Source organism: Cannabis sativa, chromosome 8 (assembly GCF_029168945.1).
Source record: "Cannabis sativa cultivar Pink pepper isolate KNU-18-1 chromosome 8, ASM2916894v1, whole genome shotgun sequence".
Classification (NCBI taxonomy): domain Eukaryota; kingdom Viridiplantae; phylum Streptophyta; class Magnoliopsida; order Rosales; family Cannabaceae; genus Cannabis; species Cannabis sativa.
The window spans coordinates 24250385-24265171 of NC_083608.1; the positions used below are offsets into that span (position 1 = coordinate 24250385).

The window sequence follows — 14787 nt, forward strand, 5'->3', positions numbered from 1 at the left end:
CCCTTGAACTTTGACATATAATAAATTATGCCCCTGAACTTTCATCCATGCTAGACTTTTTTTAATAAAATTAGACAAAAGTCCTTAAATTCAACAATCTCAATAGTTCATGGAGTATTTTTAACGATCTTAAAAATTCAGGGAGCATAATTTGGTACATGTCAAAATTCAGGGGTAAAAATCTTAATTAGCATAAAAAAAAAAAAAAAAAAAACAATGAGCCTATATAAATTTAGGCATGAGGGATCAAAGTGCAAATTGTGTGATAGCATAAGGATATTGATTGCAAATTATTGTAGGATTAAGCTTTGATTCTTTTTTGCAAGAATAGTTGAAGGTCTCCGTAGTCCGTCATCCCTATTTCGTTCTCTATTCGACTTGTTTATCTTCTTCTCATTGTCTAAAACTTTCGCCTAACAATCACTAATCCAAAAACACCCGATTCTTTTCCGGGCTTTCCTCTTTCACTGAAGACTTATTCTTTCTTTCTGATAAAACCCTAACTTTTCTCTCTCTCGCCGCTCCTGTTGGTTCCTCGGGCACGGCAAACCCACTTCGCCGCTTCCCTACTCTTCATCGCTATCAGGTATACTCTTTGTTTTTCGTTTCATTATTTATGTTTGTATACATTTATTCATAGGGTTTTCGAAGAAATTTTAGATTCTTGCAAGTGAAAATGAATTCCTGATTAGCATTCTCTAAGTAAACTTATATTGATGTTCTCTCAATTTTTTTTTATCGATTCGGAATTTTTGGATGTCGATGAAAAATTTAATTTAGAAAAATTACAGTTCATAGCTTCGCTCATGAAAATGATTTTGCTGCTGTTATGAGGTAGGTTGTTGATACCATGGATGCAAACTTACAGTCTTCGTCCCCAGACAATTCCGATATTAAAACAGCTTTTCGCAAGCCTACTACGGATGCTGCCAACAGAAAGTATAGGCGTCATTCTCCAGTTAGCAGATCTTCATCTGATGGTGAGTTTTTGAATTTGGGGTTTTCTTTGAAGGACTTAAAGTATAGGATCTTCTAGTTTAGCTATCCAGGAGAAGTCAGTGTTCCTATTTAGTATGCGGTTAAGCACTGATTCTCTTTTATGCTATCTACAATTCTCTTAGCTGATGTGATTATTTTTGGGTGGTAAAACCATTTAGGGCTTATTTGGTACATTGAATTGTATAGTACGTAAAACTATATGTGATATTAACTTGTACCAAATATATGATATTTTAGTATAAATTAAAATTTAACATATTATACAAAAATATGATATATAACTTAATTTAATACAATACAATACGACCTAATACGGCATACCAAACGAACTCTTAGTGTGTTATTTTTTCATCTAATCTTTGAAGTATCTCAAGCGGGCAATCATTTGACATTTCTTCTCTAGCCTTTTTGTTTGTTTTTTCCTCCCCCTTTCCTCTTTTTTCTTTTAAAAATAGTTAGTAACTACATCTGTGCAACAATGTCACTTATGTCACAAACAAAGTGTATATCTATCTCGGTGTGTTTGCACCTAGCATGAAAAATAGGGTTTGTAGCTAGAGAAGTAGCCCACTGATTGTCCACCCACAGAATAGGAGCTTCCAAAAGGGAAACTTGAAGCTCAGGTAACAATGGGACCAATCATTTTACTTCTGCATTGTTAGATATTAGGTGTATATTAGCTGTAAGAGAGTTAGATATTTAGTAGATATTTAGTAGATATTTAGTCTCCTAACTCTGTATATAAATATGTATTATTCTATGAAATCAACACACAATTCGAATCACTATTTTCTACATGGTATCAGAGCATTGTGATTCAAAATTCGAAATTCGAAATTAGGGTTCTGAAAAAAAACAAAAAAAAAAAAAAAAAAAAAAAAAAATTAGGGTTTGAGTTTAGGGTTGTTTTCGAAAATCCTATTTGGAGTGAACATCTTTTCTCACCGCCCACATAGGAGGACTGCCCAGCCGCCGATCTACAAACCCCCGAAGTCCGGTCGCCGGATTCCTCGCGCGTGGGGCTCACGCGCCGCCTGAAGCTTCTGCGCGTGGGGCTCACGCGCCGGCGCGTGGAGGCGCGTGTGACGGCGCCTTCGACGGCGGTCTGTTGCCGATTCTTCACTGGGTTCTTCTAAGCCCACTCGCATCTGTTCTAGGTTGTAATTCGGTGTTTGTTTGTCTTCTTCGTGTTTGGGTGTTCATTCCTTGGTGTTCTTTTGTTCTTTTTCTCTGTCCTTTTGTGTTTGTTTTTGAGATTATGGCAGAGATAAGATTAGATTCAAAATCAGTTGTTGTTTCTGATGTTGTTCCCGTGATGTCTAAAATCACGGATCATAAGTTGATTGGTTCGAATTATTTGGAATGGAGTAAGACGATTCGACTGTATTTGAGGAGTATTGACAAAGATGATCACTTGACTGACGATCCTCCTGAAGAAACAAACGATTCAAGGAAAATATGGCTCCGTGAGGATGCTCGCTTGTTCCTTCAAATTCGAAATTCTATCGATAATGAGGTAATTAGTTTGATTAATCATTGTGAATTGGTTAAAGAACTAATGGGTTACTTGGAGTTTTTGTATTCTGGCAAAGACAACATATCTCGCATATATGATGTTTGCAAAGCTTTTTATCGCGCGGAGAAACAAGATAAGTCTCTTATGAATTATTTTATGGCTTTCAAGAAAACATATGAAGAACTTAATGTGCTATTACCGTTTAGTCTGATGTAAAAGTTCAACGGCGCCAACGAGAACGGATGGCTATTATGAGTTTTCTTGCGGGACTCTCATCCGAATTTGACTCGCAAAGTCACAAGTTCTCTCGGTTACGATGTCTCCTCTTTACAAGATGTGTTTACTCGTGTTCTTCGCACGGAGACTACCTCTTCAACTCCTCCGAATAGCGCACTTGGTGAGTCGTAATAATTACGCACCGGAAAGAAACTCTACTCCCAGTGGATTTAAAGGAGGTAATTCACAAGGACCTGATAACCGCACACCAAATTCTGGGAGCATCATGTGCAATTATTGTAAGAAACCAGGCCACACCAAGTTTGAGTGTAGGAAGTTACAATTTAAGAATCGACAACAACACTCTGCCAATATTGCAAGCACTAGTGATGCATCTGACAAATCGGTCCTTATTTCTGCTGATGAATTTGCCAAGTTCTCAAGGTATCAGGAAACACTTAAGTCTTCATCTTCTTCTGTCATTGCGATTGCTGAATCAGGTAACTCTAATGCATGCCTTCTTTCCAAATCCTCAAAATGGGTCATTGATTACGGTGCCACGAGATCATATGACGGAGTAATTCCGTCTCTTTTCCACTTTTCGGTCTCATAGTCCCACTTGTTGTCACCTTGGGCGATGGGTCAACGGCTTCGTTCTTGGATCCGGCACTATTGTTCCTACACCTATGCTATCTTTGTCATCAGTCTTACATTTACACGATTTGTCCTTTAATTTGCTTTCTGTTAGTCAACTCACTCGTAATCTAAATTGTTGCATCTCATTCTTTCACGATCATTGTTTGTTTCGGGATCTTGTGACGAAGAAGATTATTGGTAAAGGACATGAATCTGGTGGCTTGTATGTTCTTGACCCACTTCCGCCAACCTCTATTGCTTGTTCGAGTGTTGCTTCCGCTTTTGAGGCTCATTGTCGTTTAGGTCATCCATCCCTTCCTTTGCTCAAGAAACTGTGTCCCCAATATAGTAGTTTATCTTCGTTAGATTGTGAGTCATGTCAGTTTGCCAAACATCATCGTGTTAGTTTGAGTCCACGTGTCAATAAACGTGCTAGTGTTCCTTTTGAGTTAGTTCATTCTGATGTTTGGGGTCCTTCTCCTATTTTGTCTCAACACGGATTCGGGTATTTTGTTACTTTTGTGGATGATTATTCTCGTGTAACTTGGTTATATTTAATGAAAAATCGTTACGAGTTGTTTTCTATATTCTGTGCTTTTGTCTTTGAGATTCAAACTCAATTTAATGTATCTATTCGTACTTTGAGAAGTGATAATGCCAAAGAGTACATGTACGCTCAATTTCAATCTTATATGACCTCTAATGGCATGCTTCATGAAACTTCTTGTGTTGATACGGCACCTCAGAATGGTGTTGCAGAACGTAAAAACAGACATCTTCTTGAAACTGCACGTGCTCTCTTGTTTCAAATGAAAGTCCACTAAACCTTTTTGGGCCGATGCAGTTTCCACGGCATGCTTTCTTATTAATCGCATGCCATCCTCTGTTCTTAATGGTGCAATTCCATTTAAAATTCTTTTTCCTCATAAGTCATTATTTCCAGTTGCTCCGCGAGTGTTTGGTAGTGTTTGTTTTGCTCGCGATGTCCGTCCATCTGTCACCAAATTAGACCCTAAGGCACTAAAGTGTGTCTTTCTTGGTTATTCTCGTCTTCAGAAAGGGTATAGGTGTTATTGTCCTGATCTCAACAAATATCTTGTTTCTATTGATGTTACTTTTGTAGAAAATACACCTTATTTTTCATCTTCCACTACTTACTAGTCGGGGGAGGATGATGATTTGTTGGTTTATTCTGTCACATCCTATGCGCCCGCTTTACATGTTCTGGCGGGTCTCTAGTTCCTTCACCTGCCTCGGTCGTCACCCCCACAGTGTCTACACATCCACCACCTCCACCACCTCTACCACCTCCACCACTCCCTCGGCCTCCTATAGTGTACACCAGGCGCCCCCCTCCTCCACCTCCTGTTTCATGTCCTGCACCTGCATCTTCGTCATCAGATCCGGAAATCTCAGATGATCTTCCCATTGCACTACGTAAAGGTAAACGCCAATGTACTTTTCCTATTACTTCTTTTGTGTCTTATAATCATCTCTCATCTTCTTCTTGTTCTTTTATTGCTTCTCTTGATTCTATCACTATTCCTAAAGCATTCGAGAAGCGATGTCTCATCCTGGTTGGCTTGCTGCAATGATAGAAGAGATGAATGCTTTGGTTGCGAATGGTACTTGGGTCTTGGTTGATTTACCTTCCGGAAAACAGGCCATCGGGTGTAAATGGGTGTTCACGGTTAAATTCAATCCAGACGGCACAGTTGCTCGCTTAAAGGCCCGTCTTGTTGCCAAGGGTTATGCTCAAACCTATGGAGTGGACTATTGTGATACTTTTTCTCCTGTTGCTAAACTCACATCTGTTCGACTGTTCATTTCCATGGCAGCTACTCATCATTGGCCTTTGCATCAGCTTGATATTAAAAATGCTTTTCTTCATGGAGATCTTGAGGAAGAAGTATATATGGAGCAACCTCCTGGGTTTGTTGCTCAGGGGGAGTTAGGGCGAGTTTGTCATCTTCACAAATCTTTATATGGATTGAAACAAAGCCCTCGTGCTTGGTTTGGTAAATTTAGTCAGGCTGTTGAGAAGTTTGGTTTGTTGAAAAGTAAGTCAGATCATTCTGTGTTTTATAAAAGATCAACTCGTTGGTATCATTTTGTTAGTGGTGTATGTTGATGACATCGTTATTCTTGGAAGTGATGCGAAGGCATCTCATCCCTTAAGTCTTTCATTCACACCCGGTTTAACACGAAAGATTTAGGGGAGCTCGAAGTATTTCTTGGGGATTGAAGTTACTCGGAGTAAACAAGGTATTTTTGTCTCAAAGAAAGTATGTACTTGATTTGCTAACTGAGACAGGGAAATTGGGATCGAAACCCTGCAATGCTCCAATGAATCCAGCTGTGCATCTTACACGTGATGGGAAACCATTTGAAGATCCTGAGAAATATCGCAGGTTAGTTGGAAAGTTGAATTATTTAACTGTGACTCGTCCAGATATTGCATTCCCGGTTAGTGTTATCAGTCAGTTCATGTCTTCTCCAACAATTCATCATTGGGCAGCATTAGAACAAATTTTATGTTATTTAAAAGGAGCACCAGGACGAGGTATAGTTTACAAGGATCATGGACATACCCAGATTGAGTGTTTTTCTGATGCAGATTGGGCAGGCTCCAAGGTAGATAGACGATCCACTTCAGGATATTGTGTATTTGTTGGGGGCAATCTGGTCTCTTGGAAGAGTAAGAAACAAAATGTTGTATCTAGATCCAGTGCTGAATCAGAATATAGAGCTATGGCCCAGTCTGTGTGTGAGGTAATATGGATTTATCAGCTTTTGACTGAATTTGGGTTTAAGACTTCTATTCCAGCAAAATTATGGTGTGATAATCAAGCTGCTCTTCATATTGCCTCGAATCCCGTATTCCACGAGCGAACTAAGCACATTGAGATTGATTGTCATTTTGTTCGTGAGAAAATTCAACAAGGTCTGATCTCCACAGGATATGTGAAGACCGGAGAACAACTAGGAGATATTTTTACAAAGGCTTTGAATGGGGTGCGGGTTGATTATCTTTGTAACAAGCTGGGCATGATTAACATCTATGCTCCAGCTTGAGGGGGAGTGTTAGATATTAGGTGTATATTAGCTGTAAGAGAGTTAGATATTTAGTAGATATTTAGTAGATATTTAGTCTCCTAACTCTGTATATAAATATGTATTATTCTATGAAATCAACACACAATTCGAATCACTATTTTCTACATGCATCAACATTAGCAAGCGCTTTAAATTCACTCTCAATGCTGGAACGAGCTACTACAGGTTGTTTCTTTGCGGACTAAGTCACCAAATTTTCACCTAAGAACATAGCATAGCCATCACTGGATTGTCGATCATCAAGACAGCTTGCCCGATCTGCATCCGAGTAACCATAGAGAGACAATTGCATAGTTGGTTTGAGCAACAAGCCTTTTGAATTAATGCCTGAGATATTGAAGTAACCTTTTTGTGGCATCCTAGTGAACTGTTGTTGGAGCATGAATGAATTGACTTAGTTTATTAATGATATAGGCAACATCAAGTCTTGTAAGTGTGAGATACTGTAAGGCTCCAACAATACTTCTATTTGAGTGATGTCTTCAAGTGTTCCCCAGATGACAAATTGAGTTTGTGAGCTGAACTTGTAGGAATGGAGCACAGTAATGTACTTAGTTTGGGAAAGGTACATACCTTTCTTATTTCTACGAACTTCAATGCCAAGGAACTAGTGAATGTCACCAAGGCCTTTTAGGGGGTAATTTGAGTTCAGATTAGATATTAGTCTTTGAATTAGGTTAGAGTTTGGCCCTGTAATGAGGAAATCATCAACATAAACCAGAAGCTGTATAAGATTTGTCCTAGTGGCAAAAATAAATGAGGTATTTGATTTTGATTGCTAGAAACCCCAATGAAACAATGTGTGCTTGAGTTTATCATTCCAGGCCCTGGGAGCCTGTTTTAAACCATAGATTGCTTTCTTTAGTTTGCAAACATGGTCTGGCTTGGAGGGATCTACAAACCTTGTTGGTTGTTGCATATATACCACTTTATTCATAGTGTCATTGAGAAAGACATTATTGACATTTAGTTGTTTTACAATCCAATCATATGAGATAGCAATGGTGAGCATTGTTCTAACAGTAGCAGGCTTGACAAATGGACTAATGTTTCTTCAAAGTCAACTTCTGGTGTTTGGAGGAAACCCTAGCAACTAGTCTAGATTTGGACCTATCTAAAATACCATCCGAATTTAACTTAATCCTGTGCACCCATTTGTCGGTGATGACTTGCATATCGGGTGAATAGGGTACCAAAGTCCCTGTCTTTTTCTGTTTCAAGGCATCAACCTCATCCTGCATTGATGCATGCCATTTGGGATTTCTAACAACAACAGTTTCAATGGGAACAGGTGGTGATGAGGGCTTAATTTTCATAGGGGAGCACTCATATGCATCTATAGATAGAGGTGAACCAATGTCAACAACTGCATAGGGAGAGGTTGGTCCTCTTGCACAGATGGAACTGGATCAATGGCAGTTGAGACACTAGTTGAAGTTGTTTGAAATTGAGCTTGAGGCAAGGCACTGGTGTGTTGAGGAGAATCTTGAATAGGTGGCAAAGCTGTAAGAATGAGAATTGTGTTTCATTAAAGACCACATTTCGAGCAATATATATTTTGTCTTCTTCGTTTTGACAAATGTATCCTTTACGATTAGGAGAGTAGCCCAGAAATCTGCAAGGTGAGACATGAAATCCAACTTGTGAGAATTACATGGCCTCAAGTGAGGATAGCAAATACAACCAAATGGCTTTAAAGATGCATAGTCTGGCTGTTTTTTCGAAGAAGCATTGATATGGACTAATATTTTCAAGAATCCTAGTTGGAAGTCTGTTTAGGGAGTACACTCCACATTGAAAGGCATGCAACCAATAAGATAAGTCCATACCAGAATGTGCAAGAAGAGTTAACCAAGTTTTTGTTATGTGCCTGTATGTTCTTTCTAGGGGTGTTCATAAAAACCGAAAAATCGAAACCAACCATCAAACCGATCAGACCGTAACCGAATTTTCGATTCCACGTCATCACCGAATTTGGCGGTCGGTTTCGGGTTTGGTTTTTTTGACATGGGGTCGGTTTCGGTTTTTGAAATAAAAAAAGAGTTTAACCAAAAAACCGTCAAAATCGCATAAAACCGCCAAACCGAAAACTGCCAAAAACCGTACGGTCGGTTTTATACGGTTATAATTTCTAAACAGTCGGTTACAGTTTTCGTAAAATAAAAACCGTAACCGACCGGTCGGTTATAAAATTTTAAAAACTGATCATAACCGACCGATTTTCACCCCTAGTCCTTTCAGTTCTTCCATTTTGCTCATGAGAGTGAAGGCAAGGATGTTGGAACTGAATACCTTGAGCCTGCAAAAAAAGAGCAAACACTAAATTGTCCTCCCCAGTCAAATTACATAGTTTTGATAGGTAAAGAAAATTGTTTCTAAACTAGGCACTTGAATTTTAAGAACACAAAATAGGATTCAAACTTGAGGTGTAAAGGAAAAATCCAAGTGAATCTACTTAAGTCATCTATAAAATGAATGTAGTACCTAAAGCCATCTATTGAAGGTGTATGAGAGGGTCCCCACACATCTTTGTAAAGTAATTGTAAGGGTTGAGTAGCATGACTGTTTGAGAGAGGAAAATGTTGTTTATGGCTTTTTCTTTTTTGACAAGCATCACAAAATTTTAATTGTTTTAGAAAACATGGAATAGATAGGGATGAGGGTGTTTTCTGAAGAATTTGAGGTGATGGATGTCCAAGTTTAATATGCCAAAGATGGGTAAATACCATTTTGGACCCTGTGTTTTGCAAAAGTTACAGATTGGACCCTGTGTTTTGTTAAATGACAAAATGGACCCTGTATTTTCTAAAATAGTAAAAATAAGACCCTGAGTTTAATTTTTGACAACTTTTTTTTTTAATACAACCAACTTGAAGACAATGCTTAATACGAACAGATACAAAAAATGTAAACAGTTTTGTCATAGCACTTTTAGATCGAATTATAATTAAACTTTATTTTGACAAAAAATCAATTTAAGGTCTTATTTGTACTATTTTAGAAAATACAAGGTCCATTTTGTCATTTAACAAAACACAGGGTCTAATTGGTAACTTTTGTAAAACAGAGGGTCTAAAATGGTATTTACCCGCCAAAGATTTATATCACTACCAGCACGAGAGAAAAACTCTTGAGGATTTTTAATAGCAAAATTAGAATCTTTATTTATTGAAGAGTGATTACAATTACATTTATTTGCACATGTTTGAGCAACAATATGCTTATTACATTGAACATTGTAATCAGCTGAAGAAGAACTAGTACTGCAACTAGAACTTTGATCCTTAGCAGAATTGGAAATTGTGGCAAGATGGCACTGAAGTGTGGAAGTAGATGTTCCCTCCCCAAGCACATATAGGCCATGTTTGATTTTCCCTTTGGGTAGAACCTTCTCTGATTTCTTGTCCTTAACAAAACAACAATTTTTGTGAAATTTAAGAAATACATCATTGTCGTTAGATAGTTGGATACACTAACCAGATTTTTCTTGATAGCAGGAACAATTAAAACAAAATTAAGTTTAGGAGAAGTACTGTGGTAGAAGGGATTGTAGAAGGGCCTATGTGATTAATTAAAAGTTTCTTGCTATCATCAACTGTTAGGGATTCAGATCCAGGTTTGAAGTGGTATGATCAAGATTTTTCATTCCAATTGCAATATGATTTGTTGCCGATGTGTCAGCATACTAGAGAAAATCATCTCCAAAATCAGGGATAGATTTGGATGAATATGCTTGTGGATCAGGTGTCTTAGTTGGTTCTTGTTCAGTTAGGAAGGCTCTAGAAAGTGTAGAATTACCAATCCCTGAGTTTTTCATGGATTGAGTAAATTTGTCATATATGTAATGACAAATAACAGTGTGTCCTATTTTGAAGCAAACTTGATAGATAGGCCTTGAATTGTTGGTGGAGGGTATCTTGAGTAGTTTCAGCTAGTTTGGTCTTGAATATTGAGAAGGCTTTTGATACTCTGATTAGACCCATTTCATGGACCATTTGTTGTTAGGTTAGCAGACATTTTGTTTGAAATATCAGCTACAAAATGATGCCTTTCAAAGACTCTTGGATTCAAGGTTGGAAGTAATACTAGATACAATCGGATCATATTCAACTTTAAGTCTACATCTTGATCTCTGATTGTACATCAAACTTATAACAAGATTGTCATAGAGAGATTTTATTTTATCTTTACCTTTCTAAATGTTGGTGAGTTGACTCTTCAGTTGAAGAAGCCTTGTCTTTGATTGCCCTACGATTTTTTGTTCGAGAGCTCTCCAAACTTCATAGGAAGTGGAATATGCAAAAATAGTACCAAGAATTCCTTTTGTCATGGATGATTGAAGCAAAGACAAAAGGAGTTGATCACGACGTTTCCATTGCAAGAAGAGATGATTAATTTGACCATTGATTAATTTTTTGGGAGGAGATACATTACTAAACAAGATCTCATCAAGATCATGTCCAATCACGGTCGGAACAACTTGGGATTTCCAGACAAGAAAGTTTACTCGATCGAGTTTGATAGTTAAAGAAGTGAGTGAATTTGAGAAGGGATTCCATTGCTGATTTGTGTTGTCGGAGGGGCAAGAGCCACTACCGGAGCTACAGTTGTTGGTGGATCGGAAGAAGACAGTCCATTGACATGATCAAAATGGCTCTGATACCATGAATAATTATAGTGTTTCAAGGAGTCTTACAGAAAACTTCAATGAATTGATAGTGGAAAGCTTGACCAGAATGTGTGATCAAGATGTTCATTTATAGAGTATAATGAGTACAAAGGTTAATACAAATCTTGAATTGAAACTAACTGCCAATCTAACAAACTAAATTGACAGAGAAAAAAAACCTAACTAATTCTGACAGAAAACTAATCTGGACGGTTTAACTAACTAAACCAAAGTTAGTTATTATTAAAAGAGCTATATTACTTGCTATCACTCAGCTCTCTAGATGGGCTAATAACTTCCATGCATGTAGCTTGTGTTGGTACTTGTTAAGGTAACATCATGAGAAATGAGAACATAGTTTCTTATTTTTTTTTATATTTTTTTATGAGAACATAGTTTTTTATTGAAGTTGCTGTTCTCTTGATTGGATTATTTTGTAGATTTGGTTCACAATATACCATTTTAATTTACACACATATATGTAATATTTTTCAATGAATATTACCCATTGATAATTACTAAATAAATTTAACTATAAATATTAATTTTAAAAATATTAAACCATTAGGTTTTGATAATAGCGAATAATAAAAGGGAAATTTGAATATTTATGTTTAATTTAGCTATTTAATTAAAAAAATTTAAAAATATCTCTTTTTTACATTATATCAAAAATATATTTATTTACAAAATATTTAAGTCAAATTTAATTTTTTTTTTTGTCGTAAAGCTTTTTTTTTTATTTTTTTTCTTGGAACAATTCCAATATATATAATGTAAAAATTAGAGATTTTTTTTAATTAGATTGTAAAATTAAGTATAAAAACTTAAAATTTTATAATACTACCCATTCATGGGTAATATCCATTAAGAGTGCATATATATGTTGTATATAAATTTATAGGTAGGCTGTATTGATTCATTGCTAATCGTACATTTTGGTGGTTATATAGCTTTTCTATTTCTGTAGGGAGTCCTGAACATGACTATGGCACTAGTCCAAAATATTCAGGGGAAGATCCTGGAAGAGTTCATGAAATTCGATCAAGAAGGAAGGATGATGGGAGGGAAGTAGGCAGAGATTCAGAGAGGAGTAACTATGGTAGGGGTAGTGATACCGATAGACATTCTGATAGACAGTTCTCCAGGGGTTCTCGTGGATATTCTAGGCATGATGATTACAGCAGACATGACAAACATGCGGATGAGGAAGAAAGAAAGCATCATAGGCAATCTTCTCGTTCTGGTCGGGAATCAAGAGGTTCTACTCATTTTGACAATTATAGATCTAAAGATAATTTTCGAAATAGTGAGAAAAGTTTCCGAGATAAATATGATTCTTCTTATAAGAGCATGGATAAGGCAGAATCTGGCAGAAGGCAAGCATATCCTGAAGATACTAGAAGGGAGAAACGTAAAATGGAAAAGGATGGTCAAGATGATAAAAAAGATTTTGTTAGGAGTTCTGGAGATTACAGAGGTGATCGGATGCAAACAAATGAAGAGTTTAAGGGGCATCGAAGTGATTCATCTTTCAGAAGAGATGATGGTAAACATCACAGTAAAGAAAGTTACAAGAGTGAGCTGAAAGAGAGTGATGGTGGGATACTCACCAAAGAAGGAAGAAGAAGTGATGATGTGGAAGCTAAAAGGAGCAAGGATAGGTGTATTGGAGAATCTGCAGAACAGTTTGTAGAAAAATCTGTTATCAATAGTGAAAATCAAGAATCTTTTTCAAAAAGACACAAGTTTAGCTTGAAGGAGGACAATGCTAGTGTGAAAAATGGTATTATTATTATTATGTTGAAAAATTTATGCCTTATATCTTGTTAAAATATCATCTCCTTTCTTTTTGGCTGATTTACATTTACTCCATTAGTTTCAAAGTCCACAACTATACCCGATGTAAAGGAGTCTAGTTCAAAGCAACCTGAGAATGCCAAATTGACTGCACAGGCTAATTCCGACATAACTAGTGATATAAATGCTGCTAAAGTAGCTGCCATGAAAGCTGCTGAATTGGGTACACACTCTAGTTCTCACTAAATTTCTCTCATATGATAGTAGAATTGGCATCTCTTATATGTACTTATTTATTAACTGTTATTCCATATGATTATTCGGTAAATTAACACGGCCTATAATTGTCAATATGTCATGCATTCTTAATGATCTGATACTTTCAGCTACTGTATTTCTTTGTATTGTAGAATCATTAATTTTATGGTTAGTATTGTGTCCAACAACCTATTTTATGGTTAATTATCTATTGACCTAGATTGTTGTGGGTTTGCCAATAGATTATACATTATCGATCGACTACTTGAATCTTCTTAATATCTTAATCTCTGTGTTGTTGCTAATTTGCACACCCAGTGAATAAGAACCTTGTTGGAGGGGTAGGAACGGGATTCATGACTACTGACCAAAAGAAAAAGCTGCTCTGGGGAAACAAGAAGGCCACAAAGGCAGAAGAAGTATGTGTATGACTTCTTTTCATTTATGCAAATCAAATTCTTTAGGTTTAGATATGTAGCAGTCATTCTTCAATGGTATCTATCAATATTAAATTAGGTTTCTTGATTATTGTAAAAAGCATTTAGGTCATCATTTTCTTTCGTGTAACTGCTTCTCTTTCCATTTTTGAAAAATGCTGCTCTTTCTGATAAATGCCCTTTTCAATATTTGTAGTCTGGTCACCGCTGGGATACTGCTCTTTTTACTGACAGAGAACGGCAAGAGAAATTTAATAAACTCATGGTAAATCTCCATCACGCTTACCATTTACAATAATATGTCGGTTATAAAATTCTACATTTCCCTTGTCTCTGCCTGAATGACTCACTCCCTTTAGAGTTTGTTCACCTACTGACACAATTTTAGAGTCTGAGTTTGCCTTGGTGCCTATGGCCAATTGTAGGGTGTGAAGGGCGAACCGAAAGTGGATCACAAACCAGAAAACCAAGAAGGTGGCGACCTTCAATCCGAGAAGCAAAAGGAACTGCAGATGGATTTAGAGAGGCAATACACTGCTGGGCTGCGCAGGAGAGATGGGCGTACTGTTGGACTAGGCCTTTAAGCATTAATCACGGAGCGCTTAGGTATCCAGACCTAAATTTTCCAATTTGGTCTGCTGTTGTCTTATTCTCTTGTGCAAGATTGATGTTTCTTTTGACTGCATACTTGTTTCTTGAAAAACATAATGTATTTACTTCCAGCTTTGCTTTGCTCATACTTGGATCTGAATGTTTAACTTGTATAAAAGAGTTAGCCTCTTTAGCTGCCCAATTGACTTATATTATTTATTTATTTTTTTTTGTGTTTTCTCTAAACTAAATTTGCGTTTTGCTTTCAAGTTACTATGGTGCTCAACCCAATTTACAATGGTGGAATTTGGCATGAATGCTTTATGAGCTAAAAAACTAAATTTACCCTTTCGCTAAACAAAAATAATAATGAACCAAATTTACCATTATTTTTAATAATAAAATAAACTCATAACTTGTTATTAACACCTCTTGAATTGGGATGATTATTCAATCGAGTATGATCGATTTTTTCCTTTTGTTTTGTTCAAATATTGGCTTCAAAGTTAGGATCATGATTTGATGGTGTTTATAGGGGTAACTAGGAA

General features: G+C 36.7%; 1 protein-coding gene across 4 annotated transcripts; it reads left to right on the forward strand.

Annotated features, from left to right (window-relative positions):
- Positions 1-263: 263 nt before the first annotated feature.
- On the forward strand, positions 264-14490 carry LOC115699344 (uncharacterized). 4 transcript variants are annotated; one of them, XM_030626700.2, is made up of 7 exons: positions 264-586; positions 839-980; positions 12124-12939; positions 13033-13176; positions 13530-13630; positions 13845-13913; positions 14074-14441. In XM_030626700.2, the coding sequence occupies exons 2-7, from the start codon at positions 851-853 to the stop codon at positions 14230-14232; spliced, it is 1419 nt and encodes a 472-aa protein (XP_030482560.2). In that variant the 5' UTR covers positions 264-586; positions 839-850; the 3' UTR covers positions 14233-14441. The 4 variants fall into 4 exon arrangements, with proteins under 4 accessions (XP_030482560.2, XP_030482557.2, XP_030482558.2 ...); XM_030626697.2 differs by having other exon boundaries at positions 300-586; positions 13530-13636; positions 14037-14490; XM_030626698.2 differs by having other exon boundaries at positions 300-586; positions 14037-14490.
- The last annotated feature ends 297 nt before the right edge of the window (positions 14491-14787 follow it).